We start from the raw sequence: 18,962 nt of genomic DNA, 5'->3' as shown, positions 1-18,962 counted from the left end.
TTATAGAACCCCTCTCAATGATGAGTAGATCTGAACTTCAAATTTTACCTTACTCATGGGATCATGGGAAGTGGGAGGGATTTGAAGTTCTGAAGTGTTGGGGTATCTATTGTATCCTCATAGTGGTCAGAAGGGGAATTTCCACACTTGATGATGAATAGTAGACTTTCACCGTCTGATGAAAGATAAAGATTTCATGGCCTGAATATGTGTAGCTTAGATTAGAGAAGGGAAGAAGTTTGTATCATAGAAACTTTCAAGTATATTAAAGGGACACTATAGCCAAAAAACTACAATATTTGAAAAAAAGAGATTTTTTTTTTTTTTTTGCAGTATATATGCATTAAAAATGTTGTTAAAATTGGAGTGTGAGCTTGCCTGTGTTGTCATTTCATGTTATGAGCTGGCTGATGCTATAGTATTGTTCCTTCTTCACACAGCTCACTTTTTTTTCCCCTACGCTCCCTAAGCAGCTGTATCACATTCACAGAACCAACTACTCAGCTACCAGGCACCACTGGCTGTACTACCTGTACACAAATAGGTAAATAGTACCTGTGTATACTACACACAGAAATGAAGGAAACAGTTTTCTGTTTACATTAGCAGAAATAAAGTGTAGTGATAGACGTACTCTGTAGTTGATTACAATTCCTGCACAGCCTGAGTTACCTTGGCAAACTAGGTCCTGCAGCTGAAACTTACACAAGTTGTTTGCTGCCTTAAAGGGACAGTCAATACCAGTTTTTTTGCTGTTTAAAAAGAAAGATAATCCCTTTAACTATTCCCCAGTTTTGCATAACCAACTGTTATATAAATACACTTTTTACCTCTGTGATTACCTTGTATCTAAGCCTCTGCAGACTGCCCCCTTGTTTCAGTTATTTTGACAGACTTGCATTTTAGCCAATCAGTGCTCACTCCAGGGTAACTTCACGTGCATAAGATCAATGTTATCTATATGAAACACATGAACTAATGCCCTCTAGTGGTCAAAATGCATTCAGATTAGAGGCAGTCTTCAAGGTCTAAGAAATTAGCATATGAACATCCTAGGTTTAGCTTTCAACTAAGAATACCAAAAGAACAAAGCAAAATTGGTGATAAAAGTAAATTGGAAAGTTGTTTAAAATTACATTCCCTATTTAAAAGTGACAGTCAACACCAAAATTTTTGTTGTTTTAAAAGATAGATAATCCCTTAATTACCAATTCCCCAGTTTTGCATAACCAACACAGTTATAATTATACTTGTTTTACCTCTTTAATTACCTTGTATCTAAGCCTCAACAGACTGCCCCCTTATTTCAGTTCTTCTGACAGACTTGCACTTTAGCCAATCATAGCTGTCTCCATGGTAAATTCACGTGCATGAGCTCAATGTTATCTATATGAAACATGTGAACTAATGCCCTCTAGTCGTGAAAAACTATCAAAATGCATTTAGATTAGAGGCGGCCTTCAAGGTCTAAGAAATTAGCATATGAACCTCCTAGGTTTAGCTTTCAACTAAGAATACCAAAAGAACAAGCAAAATTGGTGATAAAAGTAAATTGGAAAGTTGATTAAAATTGCATGCCCTATTTGAAACATGAGTTTTTTTTGGACTTGACTGTCCCTTTAAATCATGAAAGTTTTTTTGGACTTGACTGTCCCTATTACTAAGTTTCCCATGCAAGTTGCCTTATTTCTGCTAAAGTGAAACAGAAAACAATATACTGTGCACAGATAGTAATGCCACAACCAGTGGTTTCTGGTAGCTAAAGTAGATGACTCTATACATGTACAACAGCTGGCTATGGAGCGAAATATATTCAGCTGTGTTAAAAAATAATAATACTATAATATCATACAGTTCATAACAGGAAATGACAACATGGTAAGTTCATTCTCAATTTTAGCAACTTTAGCTGCAAAAAAAGTAATGCATACATATTGCAAAAAAACTATACCCTTTGTGTGCTAAGCACTTTCCCACCTGGGTGCTAAGCTGTTTTAAGGCTTGTTTTTATTTGTTATAATATTTTTTTTTTACTTTTTTTTTTTTTTGCAGATCCCCAAGAATTACACTGTTGGAAAGATTATGCGATTACCTTTCCAACGGTGGGTCTTGGGGGGTCTGCAGCTGCTTAGATGCCTGAGATACAGGCATCTAAGCAGCATGCCCCCTTTTCCTATACTTAACATTGTCATTTCTAAATAAAGTTGCGCGTTGACGTCATCACGTCATTGCGCGTGACGTCACCGCGCCTAATGTGAAGCCCTGGCGATGCCTGTCACTATACAGACCCGATCGCCAGGGTAGAGGGGGTGGGAGCCCCCAGATCTCCCTTAAGGTGGGAGAGTGCTAGCGCCCGCTCTGAGCCGTCGTTAGCACCAGAGTGGGAAACTCTGCGACGGCTCAGAGCTGTCGTTAGCACTGAAACGGTTAAAGGGACAGTCTAGTCAAAATTAAACTTTCATGATTCAGATAAATCATGCAATTTTAAACAACTTTCCAATTGACTTTTATCATTAAATTTGCTTTGTTCCCCTGGTGGTATTTTTGAAAAGCTAAACCTAGGTAGGCTCAAACTGATTTCTAAATCGTTGAAAACCGCCTCTTAGCTCAGAGCATTTTGAAAGTTTTTCAGATTTAGACAGTACTAGTTTACTTGTGTCATATAGATAGCATTGTGCTCACTCCCGTGGAGTTATTTAGGAGTCTGCACTGATTGGCAAAACTGCATGTCTGTCAAAAGCACTGAGATAAGGGGGCAGTCTGCAGAGGTTATGCAACACTGGGGAATGGGTACTAAAGGAATTATCTATCTTTTTAAACAATAACAATTCTATAGTAAACTGTCCCTTTAAGTTATTCCACAAAAAAGGCAGGTTTAGTAGTAAGATGTATAAATACTTCTTTACAGAAAAGGTGGCTATGGTGTGCCACATAAGGCTCTCCCAAACACGCACCTCTTACCTCATTCCAATTAAGTTATGCTCTAGTAAGTAATACATATATACACACACACACATAAAATAAATATATATATATATATATATATACACACATACACACACACACACCTACATATACATATATACATACACACACACACACCGGTATACACACACCTATATATATATATATATATATATATATATATATATATATATATATATACACACACACACACACACACACATATATATATATACACACACACACACATATATATATATATATATATATATATATATATATATATATATACACACACACACACACACACACACACACACACACAGACATATATATATATACATATATATATATATATATATATATATATATATACACACACATATATATATATATATATATATATATATATATATATATATATATATATATATATATATATACACACACACACATATATATATATATATATATATATATATATATATATATATATATATACACACACACATATATATATATATATATATATATATATATATATGTATATATATATGTATATAAATATATATAGATAGATAGGGCATGTAATTTTAAACAACTTTCCAATTTACTTTTATCACCAATTTTGCTTTGTTCTCTTGGTATTCTTAGTTGAAAGCTAAACCTAGGTAGGCTCATATGCTAATGTCTTTGCCCTTGAAAGCCGCCTCTTATCTGAATGCATTTAACAGTATTTCACAACTAGAGGGCATTAGATTATGTGTGCCATATAGATAACATTGTGCTCACAGCCGTGGAATTACCTAGGAGTCAGCACTTATTGGCTAAATTGCAAGTCTGTCAAAAGAACTGAAATAAGGGAGCAGACTGCAGAGGCTTAGATATAAGGTAATCACAGAGGTAAAACGTGTATTAATATAACTGTGGGAATGGGTAATAAAGGGATTATCTATCTTTTTAAACAATAAAAATTCTGGTGTAGACTGTCCCTTTAAAGGACAGAAAATGTCTCTAGATAAATGACTATAATATGATGCCCCTTTTAGGAACAAATGTGTTAGGCTCACTTAATATGCTGAAGGATCTACCTACATAGGAAGATAAATCTACATAAAATTGCTTGGCTGCCACAAGCAACTTAAGAAAAATTCCTTTGTAATGAATGTCGCTGGTCAGAAAAATGCGGCTGAAAAAATTTAAATCATCACCTATCCACTTTTTCTTGCCAATCATGTAATCAGGGCTTAAAATGTAAAGCCCTACGCTACTAGCCAGCCCAAAATGTTACTCGCCCCTTTTGATCTCACCCACACCACACCCACTAACCCCCCCTCTTTGCATATGTCTAGTCAATGTGAAATAACATTTTGTGCAGTCATTTTTAAATATTGTTTTTTTTTTACATCATAAATTAAATATTGCTACTTACAGTAATGAATTAACAAAAAACATAATTTATGTAAGAACTTACCTGATAAATTCATTTCTTTCATATTAACAAGAGTCCATGAGCTAGTGACGTATGGGATATACATTCCTACCAGGAGGGGCAAAGTTTCCCAAACCTTAAAATGCCTATAAATACACCCCTCACCACACCCACAAATCAGTTTAACGAATAGCCAAGAAGTGGGGTGATAAGAAAAAAAGTGCGAAGCATATAAAATAAGGAATTGGAATAATTGTGCTTTATACAAAAAAATCATAACCACCACAAAAAAGGGTGGGCCTCATGGACTCTTGTCAATATGAAAGAAATGAATTTATCAGGTAAGTTCTTACATAAATTATGTTTTCTTTCATGTAATTAACAAGAGTCCATGAGCTAGTGACGTATGGGATAATGACTACCCAAGATGTGGATCTTTCCACACAAGAGTCACTAGAGAGGGAGGGATAAAATAAAGACAGCCAATTCCTGCTGAAAATACTCCACACCCAAAATAAAGTTTAACAAAAAACATAAGCAGAAGATTCAAACTGAAACCGCTGCCTGAAGAACTTTTCTACCAAAAACTGCTTCAGAAGAAGAAAATACATCAAAATGGTAGAATTTAGTAAAAGTATGCAAAGAGGACCAAGTTGCTGCTTTGCAGATCTGGTCAACCGAAGCTTCATTCCTAAACGCCCAGGAAGTAGATACTGACCTAGTAGAATGAGCTGTAATTCTCTGAGGCGGAATTTTACCCGACTCAACATAGGCAAGATGAATTAAAGATTTCAACCAAGATGCCAAAGAAATGGCAGAAGCTTTCTGGCCTTTCCTAGAACCGGAAAAGATAACAAATAGACTAGAAGTCTTACAGAAAGATTTCGTAGCTTCAACATAATATTTCAAAGCTCTAACAACATCCAAAGAATGCAACGATTTCTCCTTAGAATTCTTAGGATTAGGACATAATGAAGGAACCACAATTTCTCTACTAATGTTGTTGGAATTCACAACTTTAGGTAAAAATTCAAAAGAAGTTCGCAACACCGCCTTATCCTGATGAAGAATCAGAAAAGGAGACTCACAAGAAAGAGCAGATAATTCAGAAACTCTTCTGGCAGAAGAGATGGCCAAAAGGAACAAAACTTTCCAAGACAGTAATTTAATATCCAATGAATGCATAGGTTCAAATGGAGGAGCTTGAAGAGCCCCCAGAACCAAATTCAAACTCCAAGGAGGAGAAATTGACTTAATGACAGGCTTTATACGAACCAAAGCTTGTACAAAACAATGAATATCAGGAAGAATAGCAATCTTTCTGTGAAAAAGAACAGAAAGAGCAGAGATTTGACCTTTCAAGGAACTTGCGGACAAACCCTTATCTAAACCATCCTGAAGAAATTGTAATATTCTCGGTATTCTAAAAGAATGCCAAGAAAAATGATGAGAAAGACACCAAGAAATATAAGTCTTCCAGACTCTATAATATATCTCTCTGGATACAGATTTACGAGCCTGTAACATAGTATTAATCACAGAGTCAGAGAAACCTCTTTGACCAAGAATCAAGCGTTCAATCTCCATACCTTTAAATTTAAGGATTTCAGATCCTGATGGAAAAAAGGACCTTGAGACAAAAGGTCTGGTCTTAACGGAAGAGTCCACGGTTGGCAAGAGGCCATCCGGACAAGATCCGCATACCAAAACCTGTGAGGCCATGCCGGAGCTACCAGCAGAACAAACGAGCATTCCTTCAGAATCTTGGAGATTACTCTTGGAAGAAGAACTAGAGGCGGAAAGATATAGGCAGGATGATACTTCCAAGGAAGTGAAAATGCATCCACTGCCTCCGCCTGAGGATCCCGGGATCTGGACAGATACCTGGGAAGTTTCTTGTTTAGATGAGAAGCCATCAGATCTATTTCTGGAAGTTCCCACATTTGAACAATCTGAAGAAATACCTCTGGGTGAAGAGACCATTCGCCCGGATGCAACGTTTGGCGACTGAGATAATCCGCTTTCCAATTGTCCATACCTGGGATATAAACCGCAGAGATTAGACAGGAGCTGGATTCCGCCCAAACCAAAATTCGAGATACTTCTTTCATAGCCAGAGGACTGTGAGTCCCTCCTTGATGATTGATGTATGCCACAGTTGTGACATTGTCTTATCTGAAAACAATGAACAACTCTCTCTTCAGAAGAGGCCAAGACTGAAGAGCTCTGAAAATTGCACGGAGTTCCAAAATATTGATCGGAAATCTCACCTCCTGAGATTCCCAAACCCCTTGTGCCGTCAGATACCCCCACACAGCTCCCCAACCTGTAAGACTTGTATCTGTTGAGATTATAGTCCAGGTCGGAAGAACAAAGAAGCCCCCTGAACTAAACGATGGTGATCTGTCCACCATGTCAGAGAGTGTCGTAAAATCGGTTTAAAGATATTAATTGAGATATCTTTGAGTAATCCCTGCACCATTGGTTCAGCATACAGAGCTGAAGAGGTCGCATGTGAAAACGAGCAAAGGAGATCGCATCTCCTAAGACCCAACATTTCCATGCATAAGGCTACCAAAGGGAATGATTGTGACTGAAGGTTTTGACAAGCTGATATCAATGTTAAACTTCTCTTGTCTGACAAGGACAGAGTCATAGACACTGAATTTATCTAGAAACCTAAAAAGGTTACCCTTGTCTGAGGAATCAATGAACTGATTGGTAAATTGATCCTCCAACCATGAACTTGAAGAAACAACACAAGTCGATTCGTATGAGATTCTTCGAAAATGAGAAGACTGAGCAAGTACCAAGATATCGTCCAAATAAGGAAATACCAAAACCCTATTCTCTGATTACAGAAAGAAGGGCACCGAGAACCTTTGAAAAAAATTCTTGGAACTGAGGCTAGGCCAAACAGTAGAGCCACAAAACTGGTAATGCTTGTCTAAAAAGAGAATCTCAGACACTAAAAGTGATCTGGATGAATCGGAATATGCAGATACACATCCTGTAAATCTATTGTAGACATATAATGCCCTTGCTAAACAAAAGGCAGGATAGTCCTACAGTAACCATCTTGAATGTTGGTATCCTAACATAACGATTCAATAATGATAGATCCAGAACTGGTCTGAAGGAATTGACCTTCTTTGGTACAATGAAGAGATAAAATAAAACCCCAGCCCCTGTTCCAGAACTGGAACTGGCATAAATACTCCAGCCAACTCTAGATCTGAAACACATTTCAGAAATGCTGAGCCTTGCTGTGTCAACTGGGACACGGGAAAGAAAAGAATCTCTTAGCAGGAGGCCTTAATTTGAAGCCAATTCTGTACCTTTCTGAAACAATGTTTCTGAAACCAGAGATTAAGAACGGAATTGATCCAAATTTCTTTGAAGAAAACGTAATCTGCCCCATACCAGCTGAGCTGGAATAAGGGCCGCACCTTCATAGGTACTTAGGAGCTGGCTATAGGTTTCTATAAGGCTTGGATATATTCCAAACTGGAAATAGTTTCCAAACTGATACCGCTCCTGAGGATGAAGGATCAGGCTTTTGTTCCTTGTTGCGAGGAAAGGAACGAAATGATTATTTACCCTGGAAAGAAAGGGAAAGCAAAGTTGACTTAGAAGACATGTCAGCATTCCAAGTTTAATCCATAAAGCTTTTCTAGCTAAAATAGCTAGAGACATATACCTGACATCAACTCTAATGATATCAAAAGATGGTATCACCAATAAAATTATTAGCATGTTATAGAATAATAATAATGCTATAAAATTATGATCTGTTACTTGTTGCGCTAAAGCTTCTAACCAAAAAGTTGAAGCTGCAGCAACATCCGCTAAAAATATAGCAGGTCTAAGAAGATTACCTGAACATAAGTAAGCTTTTCTTAGAAAGGATTCAATTTTCCTATCTAAAGGATCCTTAAATGAAGTACTATCTGCCATAGGAATAGTAGTACATTAGCAGGAGTAGAGACAGCCCCATAACCTTAGGGATTTTTGTCCCAAAAAACTCTAATCTGTCAGATGGCACAGGATATAATTTGCTTAAACGTCTAGAAGGAGTAAATAAATTACCCAAATTATTCCATTCCCTGGAAATTACTTCAGAAATAGCATCAGGGAGATAAAACACTTCTGGAATAACTACAGGAGATTTAAAAACCTTATTTAAACGTTTACATTTAGTATCAAGAGGACCAGAATCCTCTATTTCTAATGCAAATAACACTTCTTTAAGTAAAGAACGAATAAATTCCATCTTGAACAAATACAAAGATTTATCAGCATCAACCTCTGAGACAGAAACCTCTGAACCAGAAGAACCATTATCAGTATCAGAATGATGATGTTCATTTAAAAATTCATCTGAAAAAAAGAGAAGTTTTAAAAGACTTTTATGTATACTAGAAGGAGAAATAACAGACATAGCCTTCTTAATGGATTTAAAAAATAAAATCTCTTATGTTATCAGGAACACTCTGAAAATTAGATGTTGACGGACAGCAACAGGTAATGTAACAGTACTAAAGGAAATTTTATCTGCATTAATAAGTTTGACATGACATGCAATACAAATAACAGCTGGAGAAACAGATACCAAAAGTTTATAGCAGACTTAGCTTGGTAGCTCCAGCACTGTGCAGTAATTTTCCTGTAGTATCTTCTGACTCAGTTGCAACGTGGAACATCTTGCAATATGTAAAAGAAAAAAACAACATATAAAGCAAAATTGATCAAATTCCTTAAATGACAGTTTCAGGAATGGGAAAAAAATGCCAGTGAACAAGCTTCTAGCAACCAGAAGCAATAAATAATGAGACTTAAATAATGTGGAGACAAAAATGACGCCCATATTTTTTAGCGCCAAAAAAGACGCCCACATTATTTGGCGCCTAAATGCTTTTGGCGCCAAAAATGACGCCACATCCGGAACGCCGACATCTTTGACGCAAAATAACGTCAAAAAATGACGCAACTTCCGGCGACACGTATGACGCCGGAAACGGAAAAGAATTTTTGCGCCAAAAAAGTCCGCGCCAAGAATGACGCAATAAAATGAAGCATTTTCAGCCCCCGCGAGCCTAACAGCCCACAGGGAAAAAAGTCAAATTTTTGAGGTAAGAAAAAATATGATAATTCAATGCATAATCCCAAATATGAAACTGACTGTCTGGAAATAAGGAAAGTTGAACATTCTGAGTCAAGGCAAATAAATGTTTGAATACATATATTTAGAACTTTATAAATAAAGTGCCCAACCATAGCTTAGAGTGTCACAGAAAATAAGACTTACTTACCCCAGGACACTCATCTACATGTTTGTAGAAAGCCAAACCAGTACTGAAACGAGAATCAGTAGAGGAAATGGTAAATATAAGAGTATATCGTCGATCTGAAAAGGGAGGTAAGAGATGAATCTCTACGACCGATAACAGAGAACCTTATGAAATAGACCCCGTAGAAGGAGATCACTGCATTCAATAGGCAATACTCTCTTCACATCCCTCTGACATTCACTGCACGCTGAGAGGAAAACTGGGCTCCAACTTGCTGCGGAGCGCATATCAACGTAGAATCTAGCACAAACTTACTTCACCACCTCCCTTGGAGGCAAAGTTTGTAAAACTGATTTGTGGGTGTGGTGAGGGGTGTATTTATAGGCATTTTAAGGTTTGGGAAACTTTGCCCCTCCTGGTAGGAATGTATATCCCATACGTCACTAGCTCATGGACTCTTGTTAATTACATGAAAGAAATAAGTGCATATCAGTTAGTAACATCAACTAGGGTTCTGGGGAAGACAACAGCTGGACAGAAAAAAAAAATTGTTTATTGCGAGAAAGTAGAGTGTTGACATTAATGTGAGGTCATAGCAGACCTGGTATTTTTTTTTTTTTTTCTATCATCTCTCATCTATCATTCGCCACTCCCTTCTCTTTTCAATCTCTCTTTTTACCCCATTCCTTCTTTCTCAGGCCATGGGGCATATCTATCAAGCTCCGGATAGAACTTGAGGCCCTGTGTTTTTGGCGAGCCTGCAGGCTCGCCAGAAACACCAGTTATGAAGCAGCGGTCTAAAGACCGCTGCTCCATAACCTGTCCGCCTGCTCTGAGCAGGCGGACAGACATTGCCGCAATTTAACCCGATCGAGTACGATCGGGTTGATTGACACCCTTCTGCAGGGGGCGGCGTTGCACCAGCAGCTCCTGTGAGCTGCTGGTGCAATGCTGAATACGGAGAGCGTATTGCTCTCCGTATTCAGCGAGGTCTGGCGGACCTGATCCGCACTGTCGGATCAAGTTCGCCAGACTTTGATAAATAGAGGCCCATATATTCTCTTTACACTCTATCTTCACTCTTTTTTATTCTCCACTCTTTCTTAAGGGCCATAATACCCAAATGTTTAAACACTTGAAAGTGATGCAGTATAGCTGTAAAAAGCGGACTAGAAAATATCACCTGAACATCTCTATGTAAAAAAGAAAGATATTTTACCTCAAAAGTTCCTCAGTAGCCACATCCCATTGTAAAGGACTTCTAAGCAAATCAGTATGTCTGTCCCGGGACAGCCGAAGGGATGAGCCTTGTGCACTCTCATGTTATTTCCCTATTCAGTGTAAGGAAGTTTACAATGAAATCTCATGAGAGTTAAGTGAAATCTCATGAGATCACAGTAAATGGCCTCAGCACTGTTGATGCTGATTGGCTGCTGTTCATTTCTTCATTTTTTATTTTTTTTTACCTGCAGCTGGGCTGCAGCTGAGTATAACTTTTTACCCAGAACTTACTCTGCTGAGCTGAGGAAATTGTGAGGTAAAATATCTTCCTTTTTTACATAGAGATGCTCAGGTGTTCTTTTCCTGTCAGCTTTTTACAGTTATACTGCATCAGTTTCAAGTGATTTAGCATATGAGTATTATGTCCCTTTAAGGCTATCTTTTAATTCACTTTCACTTTTCTTTCCAATCTCTTTATGTCACTGTTTACCCTCTCAGAAGTAACAGTCTAAGCACTAATGGGTCCCTATAGAGGAATTACATATCTTTGCCCTTTCATGGATATATAATATCCCTTTAGAAAATATATTTAGAGACATTTACTCACTAACTTTCACTCGCCACTGTTACATTTCCACTCGCCAATGGCTAGTGGGCTAGTGGAAATTTTGAGCCATGATGTATATTATACAAAGTGGAATCGACAATCAATTCGCCCTTCTTTCTTAAATTACCTTTATAATTCTTAGTTACACTCTATCAAAGCTGCCATAGGGAGTTTAAATACCTGAACTCAAAATGTGACTTGGCATCCTAGAGGAAGAGTTTTTTGAGGAACGATGTTTTCGATGGTCTCTATTTTGATTCCACTGAGAACGTCGACTTCGTTTGTCCCTGACACAGTATTCAGGACAGTCATCGCTGTCTGAGCTGGAGCGCCTGCACCTTTCTGAATGAGGCTTATAAAGCTTTTCTCTGGACCCCCTGATTTTCTCCTCTTTTCGACTTACTTCCCTATCATGGCTATGCTTAATCTCATTGCAGCTTGGATGGCACGGACTTCTTTCCAACGAGTTTCTAGGAGCCCTGAAAGGACCATGAATTTGCTCTCTGCGACTGGATTCTTTCCGATGATCTGCTGTTCTGCCATTTTTAGAGTTGTGACTCTCATAAGAAATCTGACCAAAGGACACTCTGTTGAAATTGCCTTTCTGAGCAGAATTCATTCTGCTGAGATGTTCCTCTGAATGTTTAAGGTTAGTGTCCCGGTCAGAATTCCACTGAACACGTCTGTAATCTGATACATTTGGGTGCTTTTTACTATCATTACAGAAGAGGTAATCTTCCTCCTCGTCATTGTCCAAAGATTTCAGGTATTGCTGCTGATGTTGGAGACAGCCGTGTTCTTGTTTATACATGCAAACACAAAGCTGAGGTTAGTACGTGTTACACAAAGAACAACCGAAATTCTTAACCAAAGGGTGAGTCTGCATTTCCCTGCCAAACGATCTGAGCATTTCTTGCAAGCGAAGCATGAGTTAGGACAGGCAGAAAGGCACATAGACAGTTGATTAGCAAGTGTGATGAGCCTGAAGTTGGCATTCCGAAATGAATGGAACTAATTAAATCATTTTAACCCATGCATTTCACAGTTTACTACTAAAGTAAACACATTAAAACTACTCCAGTTAGGAAACAAAGCTGAATATATTTAAAAGCTCTCACTTATGCAGATGAAAAATAGATGCATGCACAAAATCAGCAAATCCTAAGCAACCCCCCCAAAAAAAAAAAAAAAATGGAAGCACTAGCAATACTGTACAATGATTTTTGAAAATCCAACACCACCATAACAAGCAAAGGATTTTGAAATGGTCATGAATATGCTTAGAAACCTGAATTTCCCAGCTGTAAGCAAATCCATTTGTCTTATCTTATTGCAAAGCTGTTTGTAATCTATCTGTAGTGTTTCAACACGTCTTAATTATATATCAAGGCTGTTCAATCACATTGAAATACAGTCAAAGTGTTATTTAAGATCTGCTATTGAATGTCTACTGTTTGAACATCTGCACATTCAGTGCACTATACACTGCAGATACCTTTCAACAGCTTTATCTGCATGACTACATACTCGTAAATGAAATGAATGCTGTGAAGGCTGGTACATATTTTCACAATGAGTCTGCATGTTAAGCCCCTTAGCCATAATGGGGGAGAATGTTGTGAGTCACATATACCTCCTCTGGACTTGCTGATGCTTTCTTGTGCCTTCCTTTGAAGTTCCTCCTCTTCAAGTTGCTGCAATCTTTTGGCTATTTCCTACAAAGAGAAAACAAATTTGTAAATGTATTAATTAGACCACGGCAAAAGTGTAACAAGATATTCTGTAGCAAGGCTTTATAGGATATTTCAAGGAAAGTTTATCCATTTAAGTGGTGTATTCAAATCCTTTAGAAAAGCTTAGAAAAACTATAAACACCAAAATTCCCCTATACTTTAAAGGGACATAATATGTTTGCTTTATGATGGTGTTATGGGGCAGCATTCACAATGTATAAAGATTCAACAGGTTGCACTCTCTGTATTTAAAGGGACATTGTACACCAGATTTTTCTTTGCATAAATGTTTTGGAGATAATCCATTTTATATAGCCCATCTGGGAGTGTTTTTACAACAATGTTTAGTTTTGCTTATTTGTTTAATAACATTGTGCTGATTTTCAGACTCCTAACCAAGCCCCAAAAAGTGTCAGATGTATACGCTTGTTTACAGTCTACTGCTGTCTTCTGCTAGTCTAATCTGTTTTCATATGCAGGGAAGGGGGAGGGGGGATAGTGTCTGCTCCCAGCCCCTTTCACTGGGTGTCCCATCTTAAACTCATCAACAGTGCTATACTTGGAGCTTCTAAGTAAGTTTTTAAAAGGTTTTATACTGAATTTTGAGATCAGTATCTGTGTATACTCTTCATTATAGTAGTGTCTATTATATGCAGTTATATGAAAATTGGTGTATACTGTCCCTTTAAATCACAGCAACCAAGTTTAATATGTTAAACGTGGTTGCTGTGATTTAAATATAGAGAGTGTGACTTGTTAAATCTCATATATATATATATATATATATATATATATATATATATATATATAAAAATAAATATATATATTATAATGAATATTGTTTAAGTATGCTCTTTATGAATATTCTTTAAACAAGTGTTATTTTTATATTGCTCATCATATTGCCCCCTAGCTGTATATGTCACCCATAACAGTGTCTGTGTGTCACAACATAGTGCATTGTCTGTCCAAGCCTTGTAACAGTAATATTGTTTAAAATTATAGACAGTATCTGATTGTGCTAAAATAGGACATGCAATTAATTTTTAATCTGTTGCGATTATAGAGCATAATCTAGGCAGTATTACATCATCTGTTATTCATACGGAACATAATCATCTGTATGGAATATAACCCTATAATGTAGTATATTAGGCTGTTAAAATTTCCCTTGGAAATGTGATTGTTACAATGTTTCATGCCGTATTATGTTTTCACAGTATACACACTGCTGTCTTCTTTAGACGCTGCTGATCGAGCGTCAGGTTGCTAAGGTTACGAATGTTACGTAACGCAACCGTGCTGGGGGAGGAGCCACTTCCGGAGACGCGATCGGCAGCGCCGCTCTGCACTTTCCAATGTTTGCACTGCTTAAGGTGGGTAAGTTTGTCATTTTATGGCGCTATGTTTGTTTGACAACGGGGGTAGCCCCGAAACGTTACATTCATTAAATTGTTTGGAAAAAAGACCCAGCGAGTGCCTTCTCTTTACTCGATACCATATATATATATATATATATATATATATATATATATATATATATATATCACGCACACGCTTACAATTAAGTACAACTGAAATATTTAGATATGTTCTTATTAAGAGATTTAAAAAGTAAGAGGCAGCACAACACAAACCAGTCTTTTCTGTAGTTCCTACACCTTATATGATTGGACATTCTCTTGGGATAGTTATACTTAAAGGAACACTGAACCCAATTTTTTTCTTTCATGATTCAGATAGAGTATGCAATTTTAGGCAACTTTCTAATTTATTCCTATTATCAATTTTTATTCGTTCTCTTGCTCTCTTTATTTAAAAAAGAAGGCATGTAAGTTTTTTTCTGGTTCAGACCTCTGGACAGCACTTTTGTATTGGTGGATTAATTTATCCACCAATCATCAAGAACAACCCAGGTTGTTCACCAAAAATGGGCTGGCATCTAAACTTACATTCTTGCATTTCAAATAAAGCTAGCAAGAGAATGAAGAAAATGTGTTAATAGGAGTAAATTAGAACGTTGCTTAAAATGTTATGCTCTATCTGGTTCAGTGCCCCTTTAAATGAACATTAAACTCAAATTTGAATTCCCTGCAAAATATATTACACATAGTAAAAAATGTAGTTGTACTTTAAATGATTCATTTTGCATTTTTCCCTCTCTAATTTATAACTGGATATTTATTTTTTCCCCCAGAGAGAATAGAATGATCGAGGGGGGGGGGGGGGGGGGGGGTTCCGGTACACGGACAAAAACTCCAAACCCCAAGAAAAAGTGCAAAACCCCAACAAAACAGTTACTGCTGCCCAAACATACCCGGAGAGCCTTAGCAGACGGCGGATCAGAGCAAGTGTTATTGCATTGTCTTGTTATTATGCACTTGTTAATTATGCAATTATATTGCTTTGATTGGTCATTTAAATCCTGTGAGGATATACAGCTATGAGAGGACATATATAGGACAAGGTGAATTTCATGTGCCCATGAGATGCCAATAGGATTGCCACCACAGCCATGTTTTCCTGAAAACTTATGAGTTATACATGCTGCAGGGTGTGCAGAGGGGAACATGAATTGAACCCCTGGACAGCACACGAATAGTGATCCTGGAGAGCACTATTCATGTTTCTACCTGCACACCCTGCAGCATGTATAACTCATTAGTGTCCAAGAAAACATATCCTCTGTGGCATCCCTAGATACCAAGCTGGATGAACTTCCAAAAACTGGTTGTAACCTCCTTTACTGCAACTAGACATCAGAGATATTGAGAATAGAGGAAACAAATGAGTAATAAATGTAAATCAGACAAGATGAGGACACACTAAAAACCTATCCCTATATATTTTCCTCTTAAAAATGGACATAAGTGGGGGGTTTTTAACATTAAAGAAGTCAGCTGCAATAAATTACAGTCGCTACTTTTGAAATACACATTTTTACTACCATTATCAATTTATTACCTTCAAAACATATAACAAATTATACTGTCCTCCATAATCAGTCAGTGGCTGCTCCAGTCCGTTTTGACCTACACACATATGCCCATTCCCCATGCTGTCCTACCGGCTGCACATGCAGACTGTAAACTATGGGCTCGATTTATCAAAGCCCTACGGCTGCAAGTTCTCACAAGAACTTGCTCGCCGTAATTTAACAAGCAGCGGTCACCAGACCGCCGCTTCCCTAACCTCTTCGCCACCTCTAAGGTGGCAAAATTCAATCTCTGCAGTCGAGTCCGACTGAGGAGATTGACAGCTCCTGCCCGCGCGTGATTGGCTGTGCGCGGGCAGGGGGCGGGATTGCACGGGAGAGCAAAATTGCGCTCATGTGCAATGGTGATTACCTGCGGGTAATTTCGCCCCGCCACAGGCGAGCTGAGGGGTACAGGGGCTCGTATACGCGCCCCTGTCCTCCTCAGCTTTGATAAATCTAGCCCTAAGTTTTCTACAGCTCATTATCTGACTGTATACTATGTTATCTACAGCTCATTATCTGTGAATAGTGTGGGTTATTCACAGCAGTTCATGGCTCACTGTTCTGCTTCTGAGCTATTCCTAGACCTAGAGTCAAGAAAGTTTCTTTTATTGCCAAGGTAAACAGCAAACTTCTTGGAAATTTTTACATAACATTTCCCTGACACTTATTTTTGGTGAGTATTTTCAAGCTAATGATTTATACATAATTAAACACTGAAATAAAGTCAGGATTAATTGTATGTATGCAGAGAGGTCAACATTAAATAAGGTCAATTTTCATTTAAATCTCTGAAATAATGGGATACCTCAGCCTAATAAAGGGGGTTTTCAAACCTGGCATCAGGCCTCTAACAGGCCAGATGTTCAGGATATCTGAACTGGAGCACAGGTGAAATAATCAGCTGATTAGTAAACACTGTTATTAAAGGGATATGGTATTCTTAAATGAAAGCTAAAACTAGGTGGTTTGGTTCAGCACCCTGGGTATGGGTTGCTGATTAGTAGCTAAATTTAGCCACCAATCAGCAAGTGCTACCCAGGTCCTGAATAAAAAAAAAATGGGCCGGCTCCTAAGCTTACTACATTCCTGCTTTTCAAATAAAGATACCAAGAGAAAAAAAAAATTGATAAAAGGAGTAAATTAGAAAGTTGCTTAACATTACAGTGCTATCTGAATCATGAAAGAAAAACAATTGGGTTTCATATCCCTTTAACCTGCTGCTTTCACTAAAGGTAATCCTGAAAATCCGGCCTATTAGGGAGGCCAGGTTTGAAAACCCCTGTACTAATAAATATTGGAAATTTGGAAAATGTACCTCTCGATAAAGCAGATTATGGAAGACTTTCAATATATTATTCCTTCTTTAACTTTATGTTGATATTAATAGGATATTGTGACCGTTCATAATAAAATTGAAGATCTTAATGTATCGAATGGCTCCTGATGCCCCTGCTTCCGTGCAAGACGGAAACAGCAGTTATGAAGCAGGGGTCTTAAGACCGCTGCTCCATAACTGGTCCCCTGCTCTGAGGCTGCGGACATCAATCCGCCCGATCCTATACGATCGGGCTGATTGACACCCCCTGCGAATCTGCAGGGGGTGGCATTGCACAAGCAGTTAAAACGAACTGCTTGTGCAATGATAAATGCAGACAGCGTATGCTGTCGGCATAAATCGGCCCCTATGGGTGAACAATAAAAATGTTTAAAAGGGGCAGTCTACTCCAGAATTTTTATTGTTTAAAAAGAAAGATAATCCCTTTATTACCCATTCCCCAGTTTTGCATAACCAACACGGCTATATTCATATACTTTTTATCTTGGCGATTACCTTGTATCTAAGCCTCTGCAAACTGCCCCCTTATTTCAGTTCTTTTGACAGACTTGCATTTTAGCCAATCAGTGCTGACTCATAAATAACTCCAAGGGCCTAAGCACAATGCTATCTATATGGCACACATGAACTAACGCTCTCGAGTGGTTAAAAAATGTCAAATGCTTTGAGATAAGAGGCGACCTTCAAGGGCTTAGTATATGAGCCTATCTAGGTTTAGCTTTCAGCAAAAAAATACCAAGAGAACAAAGCAAATTTGATGATAAAAGCAAATTTGAAAGTTGTTTAATATTTCATGCCCTGTCTGAATCATGAAAGTTTAATTTTGACTAGACTGTCCCTTTAACCTTGCTAATATATTTCTTCCCTTTTACAGAGACCCTGCAATTTCTCTTGCGAAAATCTCATAATACAATAAGAGAAGAATACAGTGGCACAAAGTATCTAAACATTGAGATGAATCAGATGGAAATAAAATACACACTATCATGTGTTGACATATATTAAAGCCAGGAAAAATTCTGAGGAACAACAAAAGCGGAAGTAAAGGATAAAACTGAGCCAAAAAATGACTGATTTTTAGCTCTGCAACCTAAGCAGTCCTTTAGCTTAAAGGGTGTAATTTTCAAGAGAAATCAGTGTGTGTTCATCATTAGGCATTGAAAGTCCGATTGTAAACAAAGGCCAAAAAAGTCACATAAGCGCGTGATTGGGAGGAGGGGGATGTTTATGTAATAGAAATCCTGCTTAAGGAAAAAAACAAATTAATTACTTGCATATACAGTAGGCTTGTGCATTGGGATCATTCGTGATGGTACGAATGCAAAAGGCATTCGGCTCTTTTCGGAGTCAGATTTTTTTCTTGAGAAAGTGCAACACACCAAGATCTGTGCAAGTGTG

General features: G+C 37.7%; 1 protein-coding gene across 1 annotated transcript in view; it reads right to left on the bottom strand.

The window, feature by feature from the left end:
• The window catches only part of LOC128638460 (trichohyalin), a 395,299-nt gene that overhangs the window by 93,105 nt on the left and 283,232 nt on the right, over positions 1–18,962 (bottom strand). The window contains exons 6-7 of the mRNA XM_053690418.1: positions 13,149–13,230; positions 11,696–12,313 (exon numbers count right to left, since the gene is read on the bottom strand). Coding sequence (XP_053546393.1) covers positions 11,696–12,313; positions 13,149–13,230 — 700 coding nt within the window. The remainder of the gene's footprint in view (positions 1–11,695; positions 12,314–13,148; positions 13,231–18,962) is intronic.

The sequence above is a fragment of the Bombina bombina genome, chromosome 8 (genome assembly GCF_027579735.1).
Source record: "Bombina bombina isolate aBomBom1 chromosome 8, aBomBom1.pri, whole genome shotgun sequence".
In the NCBI taxonomy this organism is placed as follows: domain Eukaryota; kingdom Metazoa; phylum Chordata; class Amphibia; order Anura; family Bombinatoridae; genus Bombina; species Bombina bombina.
The sequence above is the reverse complement of the archived record's forward strand: the minus strand, read 5'-3'. Positions and strand labels throughout refer to the sequence as shown.